At 52.9% G+C, this 26,021-nt stretch overlaps 1 protein-coding gene across 1 annotated transcript in view; it reads left to right on the top strand.

The window, feature by feature from the left end:
* RRM2 (ribonucleotide reductase regulatory subunit M2) overlaps positions 1–21,272 on the top strand; it is a 92,148-nt gene extending 70,876 nt beyond the window's left edge. Inside the window, exon 10 of the mRNA XM_060168792.1 lies at positions 21,184–21,272. Within this exon, the coding sequence (XP_060024775.1) occupies positions 21,184–21,234 (51 nt within the window). The 3' untranslated portion in view covers positions 21,235–21,272. The remainder of the gene's footprint in view (positions 1–21,183) is intronic.
* Positions 21,273–26,021: the final 4,749 nt, after the last annotated feature.

The following is a 26,021-nucleotide window of genomic DNA, read 5'->3' as shown; positions in this document are numbered from 1 at the left end:
CATGGGATTAGTTCAGAGAAATCTTGTGGTGAAGAAACCTGTTCTGGGACTTCCCTGGTGGTGCAGTGGTTAAGACTCCATGCTCCCAATGCAGGAGGCCCGGGTTCGATCCCTGGTCAGGGAACTAGATCCAACATGCGTGCTGCAACTAAGAGTTCGCATGCCACAACTAAGGAGCCCACGTGCCGCAACTAAGACCTGGCACAGCCAAATAAATAATAAAATAAATAAATTTTTTTTGTTAAAAAAGAGAATGCTGTTCTGAGGTGAATACCAGTATTTCTTTCCCAGTGCAAATTTCCCAGTGCAAACTGAATAGGATAAAACCCTCATTTCGGGACCGTGCACTGATCTGTTCTGACAGTAACTGCACACACGCTGCCCAGGTGATGAGGAAGGCTGTGGCTCACAAAGCATCAGAGGCATGGCTGCTTTGAGGATGCTTTAGCTCAGAGGGCTTGGGGGTGGGGTAGTACTTCTTTTGCTTAAACCCTGCTTAGCTTAGAGCAACATTGCAACACGAGGCCAAAAGTGATAGAGGCTCCTCAGCTTGTGGCTTTAGACTTGTGGCTTTAACGTGCAAATGAGAGGCAGGTCTGTTTTGGTGAGTTTTGGGGTTTGTTTTTGTTTTTGGTGAGTTTTGATCAGTCAGTTTACTTTTTCTAGAATGTGGTTTTAAAATGCTTTTATAGAAAACATTTAAATTATTTAAATTCCTGCAAGGAAAAGAGTGTGGTATTGAGACTCTGAAACACTCCAGCTCTTTTTTGTTTTATATTATTAGTTTTTTTGAAGTATAGTTGATTTACAATGTTGTGTTAATTATTGCTGTACAGCAAAATGATTCAGTTGTATATATATATATATGCATGCTTTTAAAAAATATTTTTTCTATTACAGTTTATCATAGGATATTGAATAGAGTTCTCTGTGCTATACAGGAGGACCTTGCTGTTTATCCATTCTATATATAAAAGCTTACATCTGCTGACCCCAGCCTCCCACTCAATCCCTCCCCCAACGCCCTCTCCCTTGGCAACCACCATTCTGTTCTCTATGTCCATGATTCTGTTTCTCTTTCATAGATAAGTTCATTTGTGTCATATTTTTTATTCCACATATGTGATATCTTATGATATTTTTCTCTTTCTGACTTACTTCAACTTAGAATGATAATCTCTAGTTGCATGCATGTTGCTGCAAATGGCGTTATTTCATTCTTTTTTATGGCTGAGTAGTGTTCCATTGTATATATGTACCACATCTTTATCCATTCATCTGTCAATGGACATTTAGGTTGTTTCCATGTCTTGGCTATTGTAAAACACTCCAGCTCTTAACTCTTTTTTTAAAAACTTAATTAATTAATTAATTTTTTTTTGGCTGCGTTGAGTCTTCATTGCTGTGCACGGGCTTTCTCTAGTTGCGGCGAGCGGGGGCTGCTCTTCATTGTGGTGCGCGAGCTTCTCATTACGGTGGCTTCTCTTGTTGCGGAGCACGGGCTCTAGGCGCACGGGCTTCAGTAGTTGTGGCTCGTGGGCTCTAGAGCGCAGGCTCAGTAGTTGTGGCACATGGGCTTAGTTGCTCCGCGGCACGCGGACCAGGGCTCGAACACGTGTCCCCTGCATTGGCAGGCGGATTCTTAACCACTGCACCACCAGGGAAGTCCTCCAGCTCTTAACTATTTCCTGGAGAAACAGTTGCTCTTCTAATGTGCATTTCGATCACGGGAGGTTTCCTGGGTGCGTGCCCGTCTACTACCCTGTGTGAGAGCAGAGCAGACTGGGATGGTCACCCCGTTGGGTTGTTGGGGAAACTCACATTTTCATTTAGAGCATTTGGAGGTGCAGCTCTGCGTTCTTTCTTGGCACCATTCGGTCTGCTGCTTCATCTGAAGGAGTGAAGCCTTTCATCTAATTTTGTCACCAATACTAAATGGCCTTTCTATATTTTGACACACTGAATCACCATGTCCGAATGTGTTCCATTATTTATGACGGTTCATGTTCGGGCGTGATGAATCATGGTAGTTTTTTGAGCCCCTGCCTCCCAGAGAGGGGCCCTGCTCCCTCTACTGCTCACCCTTCTTTGAAGCTGGACCCCTGGGCATGGGGTTGCAGTGGGGGGCTGGCACTGCCCACCAGGAGCCCTGCAAGGGGTGGAAATGCAGATGAAAGGGAAGTTCTGGAATCTCCCAGGCCTGCAAGCAGGCAAATCCCTACACAGCAGACAAATGATCGAATGGCGACACAATTCTGCAGGAAAACGGAGCGTCCCTCTGCTCGGGTCTCCATGGCAGCTGGGACCAAGAGTCAATCAGCCTGCTCTGCTCTGAGCCCGGTGACGCCGAGAGACGGGTGCGCCAGAAGGAAGAGCCCAGCTGCAGCCATGCATCTGGCCTGTGACCGCCCAGTTCCACCCCGGGGCCCAGAGCCGTGATGCGACTCTCCGGGAAGGTTTGACCTTCACACAACTCAACCCCAGTCCCCTCAACTTTCGGCCCCGCGGTGCTGGGGCAGCTTCCCCAGGAATCCTAGGTTCCTTACACGTCCACAGCCTCCATCTGGCGACCTGGAGAGTCCACGAGGCAGGCCGAGGGCCCAGCAGTCTCTGAGTCTCTCTGGGCCTTGGCTGGACACTGACTGGGTCTGAGAAAAGCTCATCAAATGCCTGACCATCCCATGAAATGCCCCTCGCGCTCTGGCCCTTCTTTTTTTTTTTTTTTTGCGGTACGTGGGTCTCTCACTGTTGTGGCCTCTCCCGTTGTGGAGCACAGGCTCCTACTTAGGAGGTGAGCCTTGCTGAGCACTGGCCCTCTTCCGTAAGGGTGTTAGGGGCTGAGGCATCTCCCAGAATGACCCCTCAGGGGTGCTGCACAGCCACCGTGTACTTGGCCTTCGTGCCCAGCAACTCATGTAATCCTTGCACAAATGCGGTGAAATGGGTGTTGTCTTCCTGTTTCCAGAAGAGGAAATTGAGGCACAGAGACGTTTAGGACCCAGCATCCCAGAGCCAGTGGGTGGCAAAGCTGGGGTTCAAACCCACCTCCATCTGTCTCCTGCTTGACGCACGTGTCCGCTCCAGCAGAAGCTATTTGTGGATAATCTCTCTGATGAGATCTCACGAAAGCCTAGGAGAGGGGTACACTTACTGTCTCTGTTTCATAGGTGAGGAAATTGAAACTCTGAGAGGCCAAGTGACTCGTTTAAGGTCACGCAGCTGAGAAGCAATGTGGGTAGGACCGCATCCCAGTCCGTCTGGCTGGGACTCTGGCCATGCTCCCTGCGCTTCCAGCCAGCCGAGGGACCTATAGGCATTGTCGCCAGGGCACCAGCCTTTAGAAGGCCTGAGCTCCAGCCTTTGGAAGGGCTCAGTACCACGTGATGAGCTGCATTTTCCTTCAGAGGGAGCCCGTCTTCACCGCAAGGAGCCAAGCCTCTCCTCGATGAACCTTGAGCACAGCCTCCTGCTTCCCTGTGGCAGGGCTGAGGCCACGCTGGGTCAGGTGTGGGCTTCAGCGGAGGACAGTTATTGGGCCTCTGAGCTGTTTGTGCTGATTTTCCTATTAAGCCATTGTTCACATCAGGGTGAGGCAGCCGGGCTTGGGATAATTACTGGTTTTGCAGATCAGCAGAGTACAAAGGAAGGTCTGCTGTTGGTAAACAGTTTGGCAATTTGAAGAGCAAATTGTGGCTTGTATGAGCCGGGGGAATGCCAGGCTGCTCCTCCGGAAACGCCGGGGAAGGAAGCCAGTGTCTGGAGTCAGAGGCGGGGGCCGGTGGGGAAGAGGCGGCAGCGGCAGAGCTGGACTCAGCATGGACTCTCACTGCCTCAAATGGCCACCCCCGTGGCAGGCGCCCCACTGGTTGTGGAGGGGTCTTGCCCCAGGATTTTGGTCCAACAGAAGAAAGGCATGTAGGCAGGTCTTAAAACAGTGAAATACCATCTCACACCCTCTAGGATGGCTATCATCAAACAAGGGAAAATAATGAGCGTTGGCCAGGATGTGGAGAAACCAGAACCTTTGTGCTGATGGGAATGTAAACGGGTGCAGCTGCTGTGGAAAAGAGTAGGGTGGGTCCTCAAAAAGTTAAATATAGAGCTAGCATAGGATCCAACCATTCCACTTCTGAATATATACCTCGAAGAAATGAAAGCAGAGACTGGGATGGATATTCGTACACCTGTGTTCATAGCAGCATCATTCACAATAGCCAAAAGGTAGAAGCAACCCCAATGTCCATCAGTGGATGAAGGGGTAAACAGTAAACATGGAATATTATTCAGTCATAAAAAGGAAGAAAATCCTGATGCTTGCTACAACTTGGATGAACCTCGAGGACATCATGCTAAGTGAAATAAGCCAGTTACGAAAACACAAATACTGTATGATTCTACTTCTGTGGGGAACCTAGAGTAGTCGTCTTCAATAGAGACAGAAAGTAGAAAGGAGGTTGCCAGGGGCCAGAGTGAGGGGAAGATGAGGAGTTGTTTAATGCGCAGAATTTCTGTTTGGGAAGATAAAATCCTGGAAATAGGGGTTTCCCTGGTGGCACAGTGGTTAAGAACCTGCCTGCCAGCGCAGGGGACGTGGGTTTGAGCCCTGGTCCGGGAGGATCCCACGTGCCGCGGAGCAACTAAGCGCGTGCGCCACGACTACTGAGGCTGTGCTCTAGAGCCCGCGAGCCACAACTACTGAGCTGGCGAACCATAACTACTGAGCTCGCGAGCCTAGAGCCCGTGCTCCGCGACAAGAGAAGCCACCGCAATGAGAAGCCCGTGCACCGCAACAAGAGTAGCCCCCACTCGCCGTAACTAGAGAAAGCCCGTGCGCAGCAACGAACACCCGATGCGGCTAAAAATAACTAAAATAAATAAATTTATTTTTAAAAAATGCTGGAAATAGATGGTGGTGATGGTACAACAATGTGAATGCACTTAATGCCACTGAAATGGGCACTTAAAAATTCTGAAAATAGTCAGTTTTATGTTAGATATATTTTAGCACACACGCACAAATACAGCAGTGCTCGGGTGGGGATCTGAGAGCACAGACCTGCTGGGGAAACACAGCAGCTAGGCAGTAGCCCATTTCCCCCGAAGCCACATGGGGGGTGGGAGCAGGGGACCACAGGTCCTAGTAGCAAATTTGGTAGTGAGGACGGATTAATTCATTAATAATCCAGCAAGCATTGACGGCACCTGATCTCGCATTTGCTGCCTGTGAGACCCAGGACACGGCCCTCTCTGGGTGACCCCAGACCCCAGGAGACGGTGCAGGCAAGGAGGCACCAGGCCGTGCGGTCCGGCGGGCTCTGTCTGCCGTTGGGGCCACGGAGGGGCTCTCTGCGGGGTATTTGTGCCTTTCCCATTAGGCCCCCATTAATAGCGCAGTAATTTCAGGTTTGGCTGAGAAGAATGCACTCAATCAGCCGGCGTCTGTCATTTCCAGTAATGACTGTGTTCTGCTCTTGCTGCGAGGTGCCCTGAAGCGCTTATTTTCGTGAACTCAAGAACAGCTGCCGGCCGGCTGTGTTGGTTTTGTTCCGGGGGTCACGGCTCAGGCCTTTTCCCACAGGAATTTAACAGTCAGCTCGGGGTGAATCGGGGCCCGTCATGCGTTCTGTCTCCGGAGACACTGGCTTCGCTGGCAGGTCAGAGGCTGGCTGGCTGTCACCTGTGGCCTCCCTCTGAGGGGGGCCCCGTTAATCAGGACGATGACATCGAAGATGGTGATGACCGCTTTCAGGGGCACAGCTCTTTACAGTTTATGCCACACGTTCCCAGTCAATAACTCAATTTCATCTTCATAGCCACACAGGAATGTCCTGATTTTCCACGTGAGGCTCAGAGAGGGTCAAGAAACCCATCACCCAGTTGGTCACCAGTACAGACCACACCCCTACCCCGATGCGACTGGTTCCAGGGCGGAGATCACCCCGCCCACGGCTGTGGGGTTTAGAGACTTTGCGCCTCAGTGATGTGCCTTTCACCCTCCATAAAACGGCGGGACACAGACAGGCATGACGAGGGGAACTAGAGATACGGTGGATGGGACGGGACGGGGGCTGCGAACCGTGAAGGGCCCTGAGTATGGGAGAAAGGTCAGGGTGGCGTGGGTTGCTCCCTCCACCTCTGCCTCAGGACAGATCCACATGCTGGGAATCGTCTCACTCAGGGAAATGCAGCTCGGGGCCCAGGAGTACAACAGTGGTGGGTCAGTTCTCATCGGCTCTAAAGGGATGAAAACGACTGACTCCTCCTGAGACACAGTCAAGCAAGTTTCCAGTAGAAGCCGGTGTCACGGGAGGGAGCTGAGCGGAGCCAGCGCTGGTGACACGGATTGAGGCTCTTGGGGAAGAGGCCGGATGGGGAGCGTTGACAAGCTGGCCGAGGGTCGACTGGCCGCCAGCCCGGCCTGCGCCATCCTCCAGGGCTGGGGTCAGCAGAGCTGATGACCTTGTCTTCACAAACCAGGGAGACCTGGAGAGGTTTCACACGTTCCCCCGGCTTCCAGGAATTGGGTTGAGTACGAGCAAAGCCACTGCATTGACTCGTGCCCGACACAGATCCCGTGCTGGGGCGAGGAGAGGGGAGAGCTGCTAAAAGCATCCTGGCTCGACCGTACCAGAACCCGCTCTTCTTTAGGGACCGGTCCCTCACCCACTCGAAGTCCTTATGTCCTGTTCCTGTTCCGAGCGGACCCCATTCCCCCTGGCCCTGAGGTGTTCCAGAAGTGGGCACGAAAGCAGGTCTGGCCACCGAGAGCCTCTGCTTCCTGGGTCAGGATGGCAGGGACCCAATGTGGGGCTGGCGGGACCGAGGCCCGTCTCTCCCTTGGGGTGGCTGAGGTGCTGAGTGAAGGGCTGGCAATACCTTTGCCATCACAAAGAACGGAAGCAGCTGCCAGGAGAGCAGTTGACAGAGGAAGACCAACCCAAACATGCCGCTCATCTGAGCCCCTGATCCAGCTGAGTCTGAATCCCAAGGCCCCCCCTGCCCCCCGCCCTTCCTGAGCCGATAAATTCCCTTTTCTGCTGTAACTAGATGCCGCTGGGCTCCTGTTGTTAGCAACCAAAAGTGCTCCAACTAAAAATACACTAGGTATTTTAACTTCTTTAAACCTTGTTCTAAATTATGTATTGCCCTTTTAAATATAATCATTAGTGGTTGGTAATAATTTACCTTCAGGTCTTTTAATAAAATGTTCTGCTCCATAGAAAACCCTAATTGACTGGAGAAGCATTTAATAAAGGTGGCCTTGCTGTGGCATGCCCCGGGGAGGCCTAGCTGGTGGAGAAGAAGGATTTGCCAGCCCCTCTTGTAGTCATCACAATGCCTGCGGGGAAATAAAGCACCCTTGGGTGGCCAACCTCACAAGGCTGGTGATGGCAAAGTACCAAGGATGATGGAAGCCCGTGCAGGGGGCTGTAGGGTAGGTGGTCCTGGTCCAGCAGGGAGGAAGGAATGGGCTCAGCTCTGTGTCTCAAGCTCCCCCCTGGGTCAGGTACCATGCTGGGCCCCTTAGATTCACTGGGTATTTTCATGTTCAACAGCTAGACTGCAAGTAGTTGTTATTGTCCTTGTCTAGCTACCGAGAACCAGAAGGTCGGACCCCATTGATGTCTTCAGCCAGTCAGTGGCCAAGTAGGAACTTGAGCCCCAACTGTCTACCCCCTTTCATGGACACCGTCATCTCCTCTGATCTTCGTGAAGTCCTTCAGCTGCTGAGTGGAGGTGACCTCAGTCCATTGAGGAAGACGTGGTCACCAGCTGCCCGCTGCCTGTTCTTGCTGTGACCAGCCCAGAGCCCTGGTGGCACCTGTCTCAGCTGGCCCTTGAATTGGGAAATGATGTGTCCCAGCTGCAGTGCTGGGGAGCCAGACGCTCAGGCATCCTCTCAGAGGTTGGAGGTCGTCACCCCAAGAAATACTCAAGTGTTCATTAATCAGAGGTGGGAGGTTGTGATCCCAAGAGATACCCAAGTGTTCATTAAGCAGACGCCCATGCACCTGGCTGCCAGGGGCGTGGTCGGGCTGTAAGGACTGAATTTAAGGCTAGTTTGCACCCCAAGCAAACGCGCCAAGGGGCACAGGGCACATGTCAGGGAGACGGAGGCCCCTCCCCGGGGAAATGGGGCCAGGACGACCTCTCTCTACAGCTTTGTGGTCAGAGAGCTCTCGCGGCATCACCGGGTGCTGTGAGAAATGCAGCAGCTCAGGCCCCACCCCAGACCTGCTGAACCGGAATCTGCATTTTAACCAGTTCTGCACATTTGAGAGGCCACGCACTGGAGACGAGGTGAGAATCAGTGCAGTTCCCCGTTTACAACTGTGCCGTAAACTTTGGACGTCCTGGGTAATGGGGAGGGGCAACTATTGATAGTGATCTTTGAGGCCCCTCCGAGGTGGGTACAGGCAGGGAATGTTATCCTCACTTTACAGATGAGCCCACTGAGGCCCAGAGAGGACAGGTGAACAGTCTGAGGTCCCAGGCCGGGCTCTGGGCACCACACACCCGGAGGCAGGTGTGGCAGCTGGTAAATGGCCGAGTGAGATGCTCACCCAGGCCTGTCTGATGTTCCAAGACGCCTTCTCGGTGCGTTTCCTTCCCCAGACCCTGTTTGAGGGATTCTGAAGGCCTTGAGAGTAGGTCAAGAGTGGGTGAAGGGTCAGAGCAAGGAGGGGTAGCTGGGTCTGAGAGGGGCTGTGCTGGGCTTTGAAAACATCTGGGACCAGGGACTTCCCTGGCGGTCCAGTGGTTAGGACTCTGCACTTCTACTGCCAGGGACGCGGGTTTGATCGCTTGTCGGGGGACTGCGATCCTGCACTCCTTGCGGTGGTGGCCAAAAAAATAAAGAAGAGAAGAGAAAACCAGGCACAGCCTCTCAGGGCTCTGGACGCCGGCTGACAGCATCCTGGGGTGGGGCTGGGGGGCAGCCAGGCTGACGCCGAGTTGCCGGAAGCCAGCAGGGGGATGAAGAAGCCATGACTGAGGCCCCCTCAGCTCCCTCCTTCCTCCTTCCTTTCTCCCCCCTCTTTCCTTCCTTCTACGAACACTTTCTCTGCATTCCCTGTGCTAAGCTCTGTGCCCACGTCTGACCTCAGACCCTTCTGGATGCCACCGGGGAGACAGACAGTGTGTCACCATCGCAGGTTCTGGGCTGGGGGGAGAGAGCAGGGGCTCCGGTCCAGGGGGGAGCTCTGACCCCAGGCCAGGTGAGGTGCAGGCTCAGGCCACACGAGTCACACGGTAAGTCGGACCTCAGCTTTGTCTGACTCAGCAAAGAGGGAAGCACACGCATGATGACTAGACAAGTGGTGTCCAAAATCCAGAATGTGGTCTGAATTAAAAGATAATTTCCCTTAGGGACTTCCCTGGTGGTGCAGTGGTCGAGAATCCGTCTGCCAATGCAGGGGACACGGGTTCGAGCCCTGGTCCGGGAAGATCCCACAGGCCGCGGAGCAACTAAGCCCGTGTGCCACAACTCCTGAGCCTGTGCTCTAGAGCCCGCGAGCCACAACTACTGAGCCCGTGAGCCACAACTACTGAGCCCGTGAGCCACAACTACTGAGTCTGCATGCTGCAACTACTGGAGCTCCCCGCCTAGAGCCTGTGCTCCACAACAAGAAAAGCCACCACAGTGAGAAGCCCGAGCACCGCAACAAAGAGCAGCCCCCGCTCGCAGCAACTAGAGAAAGCCCGCGCGCAGCAACGAGGACCCAATGCAGCCAAAAAGAAAGAAAGAAAGAAAGAAAGACGAAAAAACGTAATTTCCCTTAGCTTTGAATTTCCAAAGTGGATGCCCACCGAGCTGTGAGTCTTTCCCCGTGTCGGGGCTGTGGCCACACCCACCCCATCAGGGCCACTCAGTTTTCAGAACCCTGGGGGAGGGTTCACCACCCCCCTCCCTACGCTGCACCCAGAGAGGTTAAGTAACTTGGGCAAAGCTTAAAGGACGGAGTCCAGATTGTTCAGATTCATGCGCAGCCTGCCTGACCCCAAAGCTTGGCCCCCGGCCCCCGGGCGGTGTTGGGGGCCCGCGGCGTCTCAGTTCTCTCACTGTGAGTGCCTTCCCTCAAAGGAGCGGGAGTGAAGGAGGCGCCTGGAATCTTCCGTGGCCCCTCCTGAGATGCCCTGGGGGCCTGTCCGACTTCATTGCATTGTGTCTTCTTCGCTCTCTGTACTACATGAAGAGGTTGTTTTTTGTTTTTAAGTCAATTTCTGTTTGAAGCCTAAGTGTCTGAACATGGCATAACGTGGCATGCCTGGTCCCCAGGAACTTGATACACCTCTTCTGCGCCCCTCGCCTCTCCCTGCGGTTGCCGGCTGCTGTTTTTTTCCAAGGCCAAACCCCCCTTGTCCGCAGCCCAGCCGTCTTGCCGGGAGGCCCCGGGCTGAGGCCGCAGCCCCCCACTCCCATTGCCACTGCTCCACTCCAGGTGAGGATGGCCAGTACCCAATCAGGTTTGCCAGACCCTGGGTCACCCCCTAGGCATCCCCCCCATGAAGGTCAGGGGGCTGCTGCTGAGTCCGGCCCCACGGCCTCATCTGTGCCTCTGGAATATATAGCTGGGTGATGTTCGGTATGGCCCTGCATTTTGCAGGCCTCCGGTACAACATTTCAGCTGTGACCCAGAAACTTCTGAAATATTAAAATCTCATCTGCTCCTGAGCTTCTCCAGGGCTGCAGAGTCCACTGACTTCCTGCGGTTTCACGGGTCGATTTTGGACCGCGGCTGTTCACCTCCCTTTACAGAGTGAGTGGGGCTGTGTGCAGGTGCCCCTCTCGGACTCCATCACCTGCCCTCAGCCCTTGGCTACTGCCCCGTCCCCTCTGCCCAGTGAGGACTCGCGGGGCCCTCCCCTGAGGCAGCTCACTGCTCACTGGGCCACCTTGCCTGGCAGACAGTTCTGGAGCAGCAGTGACCCCCACGGCAGCACAGCTCTGACCCCCGACCTTCATCAGTGGGATCTGGCCCCTAGAGGGCTCACACCCCAGTGTTCTCTTTTGCCCAAAGCCCTCTGACTTGGGGTTTCTGCCAGCATTCTACAAGTCACTCAACAAGGTATTCCAGTAAGAAATTTACCGCTCCGTAAGAAATCACCCCAAAACGTAGTGGCCCAAAGCACCACCAATCATTTTATTATCTCTCGTGGTTTCTATGTGTTAGGAATTTGGGAAGAGTCCAGCTGAAAGGCTCTCATGTGGCTTCAGTCAGACATGCCGAGGGGCTGAAGGCCTTCGGGGCTGACCAGGCATCTCTCTCTTTTCTTGAAGCCCCAGGGTCCCTCCACACAGGTGAGTTTGGGCTTCCTTACAACATGGCGGCCTCATGGTAGACCAGCAGCTTATTGGTGGCTAAGGCTTCCAGAGCACATATTCCAACGAGCAAAGTGGAAACTGGTGAAAGAGATGCTTGGAGGGATTTGGGACGAGACAGGCATACTCTGTGGAAGGTGAGCTTGAGCACAAGATGACTCTCCAGATCCCCCTCCTGCGATAGCCATCATTGGTGCCTCTGCTGGGGAAATGATGGTGTGTGTCTTGTCCTGGCCCTCTGCCTCTCTCTCTCTTTCCTTAATGCCAGGCCTCTGGATCGCTCTTCAATTCTTTCACCATGGACTCTTTCTTTTCTTTTTTCTTTTTCCGATGGGCAGGAGTAGCCATTATCCTTACTTCTAGTGCATTAGCTTAGTTTTACCTGTTTTTCAAACTTAAGTGGAATCACATGGTGTGTATTCTTTCTACGTGTTCATCTCCTCTGTCTGGACTCTCACCTGCATGTGTTTGTGGGATTCCTCTACTTCGTTGCACATGGCTGCAGTTTACTCTGTCTCATCTCTGTAGCGTATTTCGTTGTATGCTTGATTGTACTGCTGTTTATCCATCCATTCTTCTGTTCTATTTCTGATGGGCATTTGGGTCATTTCACTTCTTCAATACAAATAGTGCTGCTAAGAACATCCCAGTGCATGTTTTTGGTACACAAATGTACATATGTCTGTTGTACATAGGAGCTAACTGGGGCATAGGTAGGCATATATTTCAGAAGGCTCTTGCAGGATCCGTAAAGATGAATCACCTGGTTCTGGGCCACGCTGGAAGCCCCAGCATGTGTGAGAGCAGGCAGTGCACCACTGGGCCACACCCCAAGACCACCCTTCACCTCGACCCCAAGACCCTTCGGAGAAACCCCAGCTATTCTACACCTGGCTTGGGCGGCCTCTGGGTAAACAGGGCTGTCTGCCGCCCAGGACCCTGGTCACTACTGTTTCAGTGGGTGAACTAGCCCACCAAGGTGATGGGGGAATTGAGATTTTGATTACAGATTAATAACAAAAGTTGTTACAATGAAAACAGAAGCCACAGGAGAGCAGGCCCGGGATGCCTGAGACTTTGTCCTCTGAGTCTGCCCAGTGAACCCAACCTTGTGAACTTTCAGTAAGGGGAGGGGTTCTCCCTTCCTGGGCCCAATCTGAGCTCCCAGAAGGCTCTGGGGCTGTAGCCTGGGGTCTCTGTAGATTAGCCAGTGGTTTCTACATACTGGAATCATCTGTGGGGCTTCAAGGATACTGATGTCTGGGTCTCACCTTAGAGGTTGGGGTTTAATTGGTCTGGGGTGATACCTGGGCTTGGAATTTTAAAAATATCCCCAGGTGTGTCAGTCAGGGTCAATGGGAGAAGCAGAACCACCTATGAATGTGGTATGCATGTGTGCATATAGGTAGGGGTAGTAGATATGCAGTATGTATGCCTGTGTGTAAGAAGCATGTGGGGGGCTATGTAGGTAGTATGTGTGCATGTGGTGGGCGTGCATGTGTGTGCATGTATACGAAGAGATTCATCATAAGGATTTGACCTTGCGCAACTGTGAAAGATGGTTAAGCAGTCTCTGTAAGGCTCTTATCTTCACCTGATGATGCTGGAGTCCCCAGGACAAAAAGGTGGGAGGGAAGTGGGATGTCAGGCAGAGAGAACACGAACAAGCTGGAACCCTGCAACACAAGCTGGAGTCCATGAGGATGGACTGAAACACACTTCAGTCCTTGTTGCCTCGGACCTCAGGGTGTGGATGTCCCCCAGAAGCTGGGCCCTCGTCACAGAGTTAAACACACACACCTGTTTTCTTAATTTCCTCTTTGGACTGTACACTGTTAGTGTATAGAAACACAACTGTTTTACGTGTTGATTTTGTGTCCTGCTACTTTGCTGAATTTGTTTAAATCGTTCTAACAGTTTTTTGTGAAATATTTAGAGTTTTATACATTTAAGATCGTATCATCAAACAGAGATAATTTTACTTCTTCCTTTCCATTTTAGAGGCCTTTTCTTTCTTTTTTTTTTGCCTAGTCTCTCTGGATAGAACTTCTAGTACTATATTTAATAGAAGTGGTAGAAGTTCCTTGCTCTGTTCCTGACCTTACAGGAAAAGCTTTCCATCTTCCACTATTGAGCATGGTGTTTGCTGTGGATTTTCCATATATGGCTTTTATTATGCTGAAGTAGTTTTCTTCTATTCCTAGTTTATTAAGCATTTTTATCATGAAACTTCTATTCCTGGTTTACTGAGTGTTTACTGAGTGTTGAATTTTGTCAAATGTTTTTTCTGCATCAGTTGAGATGGTCACATGTCTTTTTTCCCTTCATTCTGTTAATGTGAGATGTCACATTGATGGATTTTTGTACGTTGAACAATCCTTGCATTCTAGGATAAATCCCACTTGTGGTCCTTTTAATATACTGCTCAATTCTGTTTTCTGGTATTTTGTGGAGGATTTTTGCATCAGTGTTCATAAGGGATATCTTTTCTTGTATTGTTTTTGTCTGACTTTGGTGTTTTTGTCTGGCTTTGGTGTCAGGGCAATGCTGGCCACAGTGTTCCCTCCTCTTCAATTTTTGAGGGAAGTTCGAGAAAGATTGGTGTTCTCTAAGTATGTGATAGAATTCACCAGGGAAGCCATCAGGTCCAGGGCTTTTTTGGTTGGATCTTAAATTTTTAATTACTGATTCAATCTCCTTGCTACTTATAGATCTATTCGTATTTTCTTTGTCACTCAATCTTAGTAGGTTTTGTGTTTCTAGAAATGTGTACATCTTGTCCAGGCTATCCAATTTGTATACCTTTGTTCATAGTATTCTCTCATAATCGTTTTTATTTCTGTAGAATTTAGTAGTAATATTCCACTTTTATTTCTGATTTTAGTAATTTCAGACTTCTCTTTCTCACTCTCTTTTTTTTTAAAATCAATCTAGCTAAAGGTTTGTCAATTTTATTGATATTTACAAAGAATCACCTTTTGATTTCATTGTTTTTCCCTATTTTTTTCTATTCTCTGCTTATCTCTGCTCTAATCTTTATTATTTCTTCCTTTTGCTAGCTTTGGGTTTAGTTTGTTCTTCTTTTTTCTAGTTCCTTAAGTTGTAAATTCAGGTTGTTGATTTGAGATCTTTCTTCTTCTTTACAGTAAGTGTTTATAGCTACAAATATCTCCCTTAGCACTGTTTTCATTGTGTTCTATAGGTTTTGATATGTTGTGTTTTTGTTTTCATTTGTCTCTAAGTATTTTCTAATTGTCTTTATGATTTCTTGTTTGACTCATTAGTTGTTTAAGACTGTGTGTGTGTTATTTAATTTCCACAAATTCGTGAATTTTCCAGTTTTCTTTGTGTTTTTGACTTCTAACTTCATCCTCTTGTGGTCAGAGAAGATACTTTGTACAATATTTATCTTTTAAAATCTACTGAGACTTAATACGTGACCTGGCCTATGGTCTATCCTGGAGAATGTCCCGTATGCCCTTGAGAAGAATGTGTGTTCTACTGTTGTTGGGTACAGTGCTTTATATATGTCTGTTAGACCTATCTGGTTTATTTGATTGTTCAAGTCCCCTGTTTCCTTACTTATCTTCTGTATGGTTTTTCTATTCTTTATCGAGAGTAGGTTATTGAAGTCTCCAACTATCACTGTAGGATGAATGTATCTTTGGGGGAGACATAATTCAACCCATAACACCCCCCCCACAATGTATCCACATCAACATCCTTAAAACCTGCAAGTGTTACCTGACATGGTGAAAGAGACTTTGCAGGTGTGATTAAATTAAGGAGGGGAGGACTATCTTGGATTATCCAGGTGGGTCCAAACTAATATCTTACAGAAAAGAGAGGGCAGGAGGGTCAGAGCCAGAGACAGAGATGTGAGGACAGAAGCAGAGGTCAGAGTGATGCAGGGGTATAAGCCAAGATCAGGACAAACACTGGAAGCTGGAGGCCAGAAAGTGGCGTTTTCCTTGGAGCCCCCAGGAGGGGCACAGCCTGCCAGCCGACTTCAGATTCCCACCTTCCAGAGCCCTAACGGAATAAACGTGTGTTGCCTTAAGCCACTCTGTCGGTGGTCACTTGTCACAGCAGCCTGTGGAATCTGATACAATGCCCAGGCACCAGGGAGGTCTCAGGGCTGGAGGAGCCAGAGCCTGGGGTCGCCCTATGTTCTTGACCCCGAATTCCAGACTGCGAGGACTTCTTTGTGTGACCTTGAGCAAGCCACTCCCTCTCCTCTACCCCTCAGTCATCCTGCCGGTAAATGAGGGAGTTGACCCACATCCAGCGTTTTGAGATTCTGGAATTCCCACCCATGATACCCCCCTCCCAGCCGGGTAGGACCCACAGAGAGGCACCCATTTCTCATTACATCAAGGGAAGACATTTAAAAAATAAGCAACAGCAATCCAGTCTCCCATCGTTTCGTGAAAGAAAGGACACATTTATACATCTCAGCACAAAGGCCAGAACTTTACATGGGACACACTTGGCTTTAGGAGAGTCACCCCACAAACACTGTTGTCACTTTGTCACAGGCAGGCCACCAAAGCTCCTTTTCCAGAGGGTTGGAGCAGGACTCTGAGATCAAGCTTCCTGGCGGCATTGCCCAACCAGCCCCAGCTCCTGCCGCGTCCTCTCCTGCCTCTCCCGTCCCCTCACCCGCAGGTTCAGTTGCTCCCTCCCAGCAAAAATCCAGTCAAGGTGCCAATTTTAACAGCTAGAAACCCACCAGGAACTGTTAACTGACTATGGGGAGGAACAGGACCTGAAGACACAGCACGTGTGTGCAGGGCATTGGCCCCTGTGACCTCCGCTGGCCTGGGAGCCTGCAGGCATCATGAGTGCCTTCCAGAACGTAGCTGTTTTGTCTCCTGAGACTCTTTCCTTAAACCCATCATCTTAGAACCGGTTTGCAGGGCAGAAATAGAGACACAGATGTAGAGAACAAACGTATGAACACCAAGGGGGGAGAGTGGTGGTGGTGGTAGGATGAACTGGGAGATTGGGATTGACACGTAGACACTAATATGTATAAAATGGATAACTAATAAGAACCTGCTGTATAAATAATAAATAAAATAAAATTCAAAAATTCCAATAAAAACCCCAAAACCCATCATCTTAACTTGCCCCCCTCCTCCCCCGACCCCAGGCACCACCGGGGACGTCACTGGCTGTGCTGAGCCGTCCACCTGCTTTCCAGCTGAGCTGCTCTGCCCCAGCACTAGATGACCCCGACGCGTCTCCTCGTTTGTCCTCTTGTCTTCCATTGTCAGGAAACTTTTTACTTTCTGTCTCCCTTTTTTTAAAAATCGGATCTCACTTTAGGACACAGGCTTTCTGACTTTCTGTTTTGACAGCCTGGAAGCTTCCCTTCTTGTTGTGCCGCGTGCCGGCCAGGAGAGGTCGTTGTACAAGTGCCCTGGGGTGATGAGACCGTGCAGCAGAGCCCAGTTTGACTGGAGGGGTTTTGCGAACTGGTTGTTCAAGTGTGGTACCTGGGTGGGAGCGTTGACACCGCGGATATCGGGAGCACGGCACGTGGGGTGTCTGGCCCGTTTACAGCGACGGGTCTCCGGCAGCCTGGGGCCTTCCTCATCTAGCTCAGGGGGGCTCGGCCTGGGCTCACATGTGGAGTTGCCTGGGGTCTTTTAAGTCAGTTGCCTGGGCCGCACCACAAACCAACTAAATCAGAATCTCTGGGACCAGGGCCTGTGCATGGACACCTCCTTGTCTTCCCCGGAGATTTTAATGCACAGCCAAGGCTGAGAGCCAAGACTGGAACCTTCTTTTGAGAGCCGCTCACTCCCAGGGGACCAGGTGGATGGACCAACTCCGTCCAGTCCAGGCCCGGCTCGCTGCCCAGAGCAGCGCTGGGGTCTGTCTGGGGAGCAGAAGAGGCTGCTCCTTCGCTGAAGAAAGTGTGTTTGTGCCACAGACCAGCCCTGACTCCAAGCCCGGTGTTTACCAAGACTTAACTGGCTCTTATCTCACCGCGGAAACTCCGGCAGGCAGCTGGGGGGCACACCTTTGGGAAGCACAAACACACTTGTTTGTTAACCTCCCTGCTGACCTTGGGCGAGCCCTGCCCCTCCCTGGGCCTCTGCCCTTCGTGGCGGGGGTGGGGTGGGGGGGAAGGGCTGCGGTTCCAACTTTGCCCCTGCCGACAGCTCAGGCTGGAATCACACGTTTTCCTTTCCAGCAGATGCACTCAGAGAGGGGAGGAGATCGCTAGCATCCCAAACAGTGGGTCTGGACACCACGCTGCCTCTGAAGTGTGGGCTCCAGGGTCCCTGTCTCAGGCTTCCTGCAAGGAAGCCCCAAGGCTGTGACTGTAGGCTCGGAGGGGCAGTATGCATAGGAAGGATGGGGGGCTCTGAGGGCGGGAGGATTCGGGGAGCAATTCAGGAGCCCACCATTTAGGATGCTTTTGCCCCTTCTCATTGGCAGAACCTCAAAGGTCTGGGTGGGACCAGCTCCATCTCCCTCTTTGCAGTGACCTGATCGAGGTGGGAGACTTTGCTGGGGAAACGGAGTCCTGACCATTAACAGGCAGTCGCTCCCAGGAAAGAGCTGCATCCCCATTAATATCAAGGCCAATCCTCCTTCCTCCTTCCTACCTCTGGAATTATTCAAAGATGTAAGACGGAGGTTATCCCTTCAGAGCCCAGCTCAGGCACCTGCTGGGGGCTTATTTCATGCCCCGCATGAGCTCGAGGCCGCCATCCCTCCTCCACGCAGCACTGGCCAACCAGCCCGGCACGGCCTCACCCTCTGACCTCTCATTGTTTGACCCGTCCCACTCTGTTATATTCCATTGGGAATCGTCCTCCCAGTGTTTAGGGTTTCCCCAAGGGACTGTAAGCCCCACAAGAAGACCCCCGCTGCTCTCCCAATCACCGATTCGGGCAGCAGGGGGAAGGGCGAGTGAGTGAGCCATAGGGTCAGACAGACTCGAGTCCAGATCCTGACTCCGTCCCTCACCAGCCAAGTCTCTCATTGTTCATGTTGGAGCAGGTGACACTGTTGTAGGAGACACTGCAGGCTGTTCCCAGGCCCCTGTCCTCGTCTTCCTGGATACACTTCCCAGCCTCTTTGCAGACCTCTGTGGTTATCGAGCCATCATTCATTTGCGGTCTGTTTGTTACAGCAGCTAGAGTTATCCCAAGTAACACACTGCCTCACAGCTGTTGGGGAGATGAAATAAAGCATGTGAAAGGGCCTGGCCCAGTGCCTGGAACACAGAAAGTGGGGGTCCTTACTAGATGTCAGTTTATTTCTTTCCTAATTAATATTAATTGTTCCCAAGCATGTGGATAAACATGGCCTCAGACCTTTTCTATGACTCTGGATTGGTGGCTTAGCTTGTTTTAAATTTATATTATTAATTAATATGAATTATAGTATACACGATTATAATTATTTTATAAGTACCATAAGCTTAGGCGTTGTTAGGACCCCAGTTTTTAAGGTGCCACCATAGGATACTTTGTGCTCACAAAGCCGTCCCAGCCAAGGAGCTTTGGGTTGCAGGTGACAGAAAACCCTTTCCCCAGCTGAAGCAAAATCAGTGGTTGACCAATCAGTGAATACACCAATAGTGACTGATGGGCTCACAATGTGTCATGCAGGTATGGCTCAGAAGATGCTTCAGAGAACTCGTCCCTCAGTTGTGGGTTACTCTGCACAAGAGTTCTCACGTGAGGGGGGGGCGAGACGGTCCCCAGCAGTCCCACCGCCACACCCCACCCCAGCTCAGAAGAAACCGTCTCTCTCCAAACATTGCAGTTTGGAGGTAGGTGTCTGAACCTTGAGTATCGTACGTTTGGCTGCGCGGATTGAGACTGTCACTCTTGTCATGAGGCAGTTTTACTGAAGTCTCTGGGCCCTTCCTAAAAGACCAGAAATACCCGCTTATTCGCGTCCTGCAGGCAAGCCAAACGGAAAACTAGATCACAGGGAACAAGCTAAAGGAACTGGGAAAATTGCAGGCTGGAGAAGGGATGCTTGAGGAGGTCGTGAGAGCCGTCTTCAGGCTCTGCCGAAGGGGGCCCTGTCCGTGTGCCTCGCGATTCTGGAAGGGAGAGGCAGGACGGGCACAGGGGGCGGCTTTCGCGCTAACTGAGGAGCTCCTGTGGCACGCCAGGGCCTGGTGCTGGAAGGACTCCTCGGGGTGGTGAGCGGCGCTGGGGCTCTGAGGATGCGCAGCTTGCAGGGATCCCGCAGTGGGAGCCAGGAACCTGGGGTGGGACCCGCATCGTGGCTGTGCCCGGACCAGGCCGGGCAGCGGGTCTCCCAGGCCCAGCATTCTCGTCTGTCCAGAAGGGGTGCTGAGGCCTTCCTTGCAGGAGATCAAATGAGGGCAATTGGGGTGGAGCTTTCTTTGCAAAGAGCAGCACATTAAACAGATGTGACCACGCTCAGCCCAGGAAGCTGCAAGGCCCATGGGCGAAGGGAGCATCATGACTAAAGTGGGATGCCAGGGAGGGAAGGTGTGCAAGGCCTCACCCCACCCGCCCCTGGCCGAGAAGGGGTGTGCCCTCCTGTGCGCAGATGGTGGGGTGCCCTTGACTGGAGCTCTACACAGGCCTCTGACGAGCGTCTTCAGATCCCTACAAAATGCCAGGGATGGGCTCCCCAGCCCCAGGGGCTCACAGCGCCATGGAGAGCGGGACAGAGACTGAACAAGGGGCGTGATAAACCCATAAGGTGATCAGTGTTATGGAAAAAGGTGGGACACGATAAAGGCAACTGAGCGAGTGTGCGTGGGGGGCTGAACACTCACCCCAAGGAAAAGGAGTTGCAGCAAGAACACGACGGTGTGAAAGGCAGAGTCGGAACCCAAGCTTCTGACTGAGCTGGGGTCGCCACCCTGGGGAGCTCGAAGCCGCTGCCCCCAGTCATGGGGCCCCTCCCCCCATGCGGGTGAGGAGCCACCTGGACGGGCAGAGATGGGGGTGGGAAGGGGCTCTTACCACAGGAGGGGCAAGGCCAGCTGTGCCAGGATGAGAGACACCTTTCCCTGATGGATCCAACAGAGCCCCACCCTTGCAGGTAGGAGCCAGGCCCCCAGGTCTCCCCAGGGAAGGGGAGGGATTCTCCAACCCAGCCAGCAGGGCCTGCAGACTTCATTTTATCAAACTCCAATCCACGTAGGCGTCCCTCTGGCTGCTTCCTGTCAGCTGGGCTCCAGGCCAGGCCCAGTCAACTTTCCTGGAAATGTCCTAGCGGGAGGCTGTGGGCTGTGGAGTCTGGTGGAAGAGGGTTCTAGTTCCACTGGACCCTGGAGCTGGGAGTCAACTCTGGGGGAGCCTTTGATTCCCCCTCTGAAAATGGAGAATGTGATGCCTCCTCTTAGGGTCAAATGGGCCAGTCGCTGAGACATTTAGCCAGTGGCTGGCTTGCAGGAATTGCTCGGTAATTCCCAGTGTCTGGGGTCGTGGGTGGAGTTTGTAGGCCTTGAAGCTCCTCTGAAGGTCTGCATTCCAGCTGTGGGGCTGCAGGCCAGCCTTGTGATCTCTTGGGGGCTGAGTTTCCTTGTCTGCAGTGGGGAGGTACCAGCTCCACCCAGCAGGACTGTTGGGGGTGTCCTGAGAGCTGTGATGGGATGGGGTTCCTCAGGGGAACGCGAACATTTTCCAAAGGGCTCCTCACGGCCCCCCTGTCCTCAGAAATGTCCTCCCCTTTCATCCCAGGACCGTTCCTAAAAGGGTAGGAAAATCGTCCCCTAATCACCTTCCAGTCCTTACCACCTGGGAGCACCTGCTCATGAGGACATGGCAGTGCCTTGGGACTTCTGATTAGAGCTGTAATGTTTCCAGATTAAAGCCACATCTGTTCTCTCATTTTGCCCTCAGACACCCATGAATGACGTCCTACTGTACCTATTTCACACACGAGAAGATTGAGGTCTGGAGCGATCAGGTGCTGTGCTCAGGGACACACAGCCGGCCATTGCCATGTCAGTGTTAGACCAGGTCTTCTAGAACAAGGCAGGCACATACCTGCTGTCTTGGACATTCTGGTGTATGTCTGTCACCCAGGACAACAATTAAGAGCACCCTCTTTGGGTCTTCCCTGGTGGCACAGTGGTTAAGAATCTGCCTGTCAGTGCAGGAGACTCGGGTTCGAGCCCTGATCAGGGAAATCCCACATGCCACGGAGCAACTAAGCCCGTGCGCCACAACTACTGAGCCTGCGCTCTAGAGCTCGCGAGCCACAACTACTGAAGCCCGTGCTCCGCAACAAAAGAAGCCACCGCAAGGAGAGGCCCGCGCACCGCAGCGGGGAGTGATCCCTGCTCACCGCAACTAGAGAAAGCCCGTGTGCAGCAACGAAGACCCAACGCAGCCAAAAATAAATAAATTAAAAAATTAAAAAAAAAAAAAGAGCATGCTCATTTGCTCTCAAACATACCCCGTTGGATTCTAAATTTCATGGTCTGAAACGAGGGTCATGACAGTTTCTACTACATCCCAGCTGATTTGAAAGGGTTCAGCCTAAACGGGGCATCACAGCCACCCTGTAGAATTGGGGGGGTGGGAAAGGGGAAGATGGGTTCTCTTCCCAGGTGGTCATCTGCCCCTGGCTCTCCTTCAGCTGGGTTGCTCTCAGTCTGGCCTTTTCCAGTACTGGATGTGCACGGCTCTTACCACCGCCCTCCCCTCTACCCCTTCCTCTTCTCCTCCCCCCTCCCCCCACCAGGTTTCCTGCAGCTCTCGCCACCTGCTTCCCACAGCTACCCCAGAGTCCATAGGCAGGCATCTCAGCAAATGCCCCCCACTGGGCATTCTCCAGGGACAGCTCTGTCTAAAGATATCAATATGGTCCATCTGTTCCTGACCTGCCCTCATCCCTCACCACTGGGGACCCATCTGCACCACCTCCATCCCTCACCGGTGGAGGGATATGTCCTCAACCCCCCTTCCAATCCCTCACCCCTGGGGATGCATCTCCATCCATCCCCAACCCTTACCAGTAAGGGGAATCCGTCTTCACCCTCCATCCCTCACCACTGGGGACCCGTCTTCATCCAGACGCCAAGCTCTAGGACCCCCAGCCAAGTCAGCCAGACATCACCAGGTACCACTCTCCTCCCTCCTTTGCAGTCATATCCAACTCACTCATGGTCCCATAGCACTGATGGACCACCAGACAGATGTTCTAGGTCCAGGGGGTGCTGGGGAAAGGAGGGGGGAGCCCCTCAGGTTGCAGCCCAAGCCTGTTGGGGGTGTAATGGAACCCAAGACTCTGTCTGTTGTGGAAAGTGGTTGGTCCCAAATCCACAGAGAACAAGGTTCACAAACAGGAAGAGTCTTGTGGATGGCTTGGCCCCTGGCTGAGCTCAGATGATGGGCTGACGTGGGTGCGGGTGAGTCACACATGGCTCTGGGACAGATCCCCAGGAGTGTCCTGGAAAAGTACAAGCCATTATTTACGAGGCAGCAGGACGCCGGCTTTCTCCAACATCCTTTGTGGTTGGAAAACTGCTGCGGCTGCATGCATTTCTGAAAATGCCTCCGGCGGGTGACATTTATCAAATCAAGTGCTTTTTAGTTCTATTCCCCAAATACGCAGACAATTCTCTTCGTAGATAATGTTGCCAGCCCGCCAGGGCCTGTGCAGCTGACTGATCTGATTGCAGAAGATGTCATATCTCCTGCCTCCAGAAGGAAAGGAACGGCGAGGGCGCTGGAGACCTTGTGTGATGTAAAAGGAGGTCCAGCCCGTCCTCTTGCGCCGTTCTCTGTTTCTGTGGGCTGCAGCATCAGGTGATGGGCGTGGGCGTTGCACACAGATCTCTGAAAACACCCAGGCCTCCGCTTGCCTTCCTGCAGCCATCCCTGCGCGCTGGACACCAGGCTGGGAGGTGCTGGGACGTGTGGGCTGCAGCTTCCCCGGCATAAAGTGCTGCTAGGCGCCCACAGCAGCACGAGGAACGGTCAGCCCTGTGACCCCACCCAGAACTCACCCTCCCTCGCCGCCTTTTGGAGGAAGAGCTGACTACAGTGAATGTTCGGGAACCGGCTGGCTGCCCTCTTAGGCCCCGGGCACAGTCCCTGATTGACACAACAGAAGTGTTTACTGCACTCTGTCTGTGTGCCAGGCCCTGTGCCAGGCTTTACACGGTTGTACTGTTTAAAGATTTTGGTCTCCTCCCATGTTACAAGCAGGAGTGTTTCCTTGCCCAAGGTCACCCATCTGGTGCTGGGCAGAGCTGGGGCTGCATCCCTCCTCCATCAGCCTGTGCCGAGCACTTGACCCTGATTTTTTTTTTTTTTTTCCGATACATGGGCCTCTCACTGTTGTGGCCTCTCCCGTTGCGGAGCACAGGCTCCGGATGTGCAGGCTCAGCGGCCATGGCTCACGGGCACAGCCGCTCCGTAGCATGTGGGATCTTCCCAGACCGGGGCACGAACCCGCGTCCCCTGCATCAGCAGGCGGACTCTCAACCACTGCGCCACCAGAGAAGCCCTGATTTTTTTTTTTAATATAAATTTATTTATTTTTGGCTATGTTGGGTCTTTGTTGCTGAGTGCGGGCTTTTCTCTAGCTGTGGCCAGCGGGGGCTACTCATCGTTGCGGTGCTCGGGCTTCTCACTGCAGTGGCTTGTCTTGTGTGAAGCACGGGCTCTAGGCACGTGGGCTTCAGTAGTTGTGGCTCGTGGGCTCAGTAGTTGTGGCTCACGGGCTCTAGAGCTCAGGCTCAGTAGTTGTGGCGCACGGGCTTAGTTGCTCCGCGGCACGTGGGATCTTCCCGGACCAAGGCTCGAACCCGTGTCCCCTGCATTGGCAGGCGGATTCTTAATCACTGCGCCACCAGGGAAATCCCGACCTTGATGTTTTTATGCCTGCTCTTCCTCTGTGTACACAGGGGCTGCTCTGCTGCCCGTCCCTTGGCTGGGCTCCTCTCAAGGCTGCCCCTGGTTCTCAGAACAAGTTCAAGGGCCCTTGGCAGGATATCGGGATGGAGGAAACCATCCTGTCTGAGACTCGGCTCTCACATACCTTGCCCCTGACCTTCGGGAAGGTATCTCCTTCTCTGGGCCCCTCTATGGGAAGGGCACAGAGAGGTCAAAGTGGTCTCTAAATCCTAATGGCTCCAGTTCCTGCAGCTGTAGCATCTCTCAATGTTCTGGGAGAGGCAGGAGGCCAGTCCTTAGAAGGAGGACTGTAAACAGCAGCAGTGGCAAAGCTCTCTACCCCCTGGACAGCACGGCAGGTGGACAAAGCCTGGCCACACACTGCCTCATTCATCGGCTCTTCTTCACCTGTGCTGCCAGGAGGTAGAGCTGTACATGAACACCGGGTGAAGCAATGAGAGCAGACGTGGGAGCCAAGCCCACTGCCCCTCCCCGGAAATGAGAGCTCCTCTCTCCCATCTCCGTGTGAACACAGAGTGGGTGAGAGCTGTGGCATCTCAGGTGTTTGAGGTCACCTAATTCCACTCCCCTCTCTGCTGGTGAGAGAACTGAGGCTCAGGTCGGTGATTACTTGCCCGGGTCTCCCAGACTTGGTGGCAGGGCCATCGAGAAGTTCTGCCGTCTTGGACGTGTATGTCTGTGGCTGGGTCAGTAATGGAGATGGGCTCTGGTGGGTGTTGAGTTAATGGCCGTGTCCGCCCTGGCATCCTCCCAGCCTGGACTGCATTGTTGGCCTTGGTTTTCCCAAGGCTCCCTCATTGGCCCTGAGCCCGAGAGAGGCCTGAGTGTCCGGATTTCCTCGGGGCTGCTGTGCCGGCCTCTTCCATCGCCTGCCTTGCAGAGGAAGGTCAAACGGCCTGGTGCTCTGGACCAGTGGGAGGCAGGACGGAGCCCCAGCTCCTGTGGCAGCCCCACCCAGGCCTTGGGACCAGGGCTTTCTACAGCCCTCCACTGGGGCACAGTTTTCTGGACAGTGCAGCTGCCTGATGAGACATCTCTGGTCTGTTCCCATAAAGCCCCATAGAGCCCCCTTCCTCCTTGGCCTCGCCCCGTGCAGGGTGTCCAGTCAACCCCGGGAAGCAGGGTGTGGCCTCCTGGGCCACGCTGGGGGGCGGAGCGGGGGGGAAGGGAGAGGCAGTGCCTCCAGGGCTTCCCCACCACCACCCCAAGGTGCTCAGGCTGCATTTTCCACACCAACCCAATTCTCCTTCAGATGGAAGGGAAGCAGTAGCAAAGGGGAGGTCCCGGAAGATCTAAGAGGCTTTCACAGGCCCTGAGCAATCAGGCGGCTGAGCTGTGAGAAATGGCCAGAGCTCCGGGAGGAGGTGATGGGGAGGAAAAGCCACAGGCAGAATTCTCCATTGCGCTCTCTTCCCGCCATGTGTGTGGGTCCATGTGAGGGGTCCCCTGGGAGGGGGGCTCTCGGCCCTTTCTGCAGGTGCCCGGGCGTGATGGTCCCGGGCCCGGCTGGCGGGGGGAGCCCTTCGGAGCCTCCTTCTGTTTCCTTTCATGGGAATCCCTGACCACCTACTGGGTGCCCTGCCCCTGCTGGGGAGGCAAGGGGACCCCGACATGGAGGGCGAATCAGAGGTGGGCCGGGCTCGATGCTGGGGGCCGGGCAAGCACCCACATGCCTAGACTCACCCCCAAGCTGTCGGGGGCCTGCAGGAAGGAGGGGTCAGAGGTGGCAGCGTGCCCTGCCCTGAGGATGGCCTTTCTGGGGGGAAGTAGCTAACAGAGACAGAAAGCCCACCCTTGAGGAATAGTCCCCT

Source organism: Lagenorhynchus albirostris, chromosome 13, assembly GCF_949774975.1.
Source record: "Lagenorhynchus albirostris chromosome 13, mLagAlb1.1, whole genome shotgun sequence".
Taxonomy (NCBI): Eukaryota; Metazoa; Chordata; class Mammalia; order Artiodactyla; family Delphinidae; genus Lagenorhynchus; species Lagenorhynchus albirostris.
Note: the sequence above shows the minus strand (reverse complement) of the source record. Positions and strands in the feature narration are given on the sequence as shown.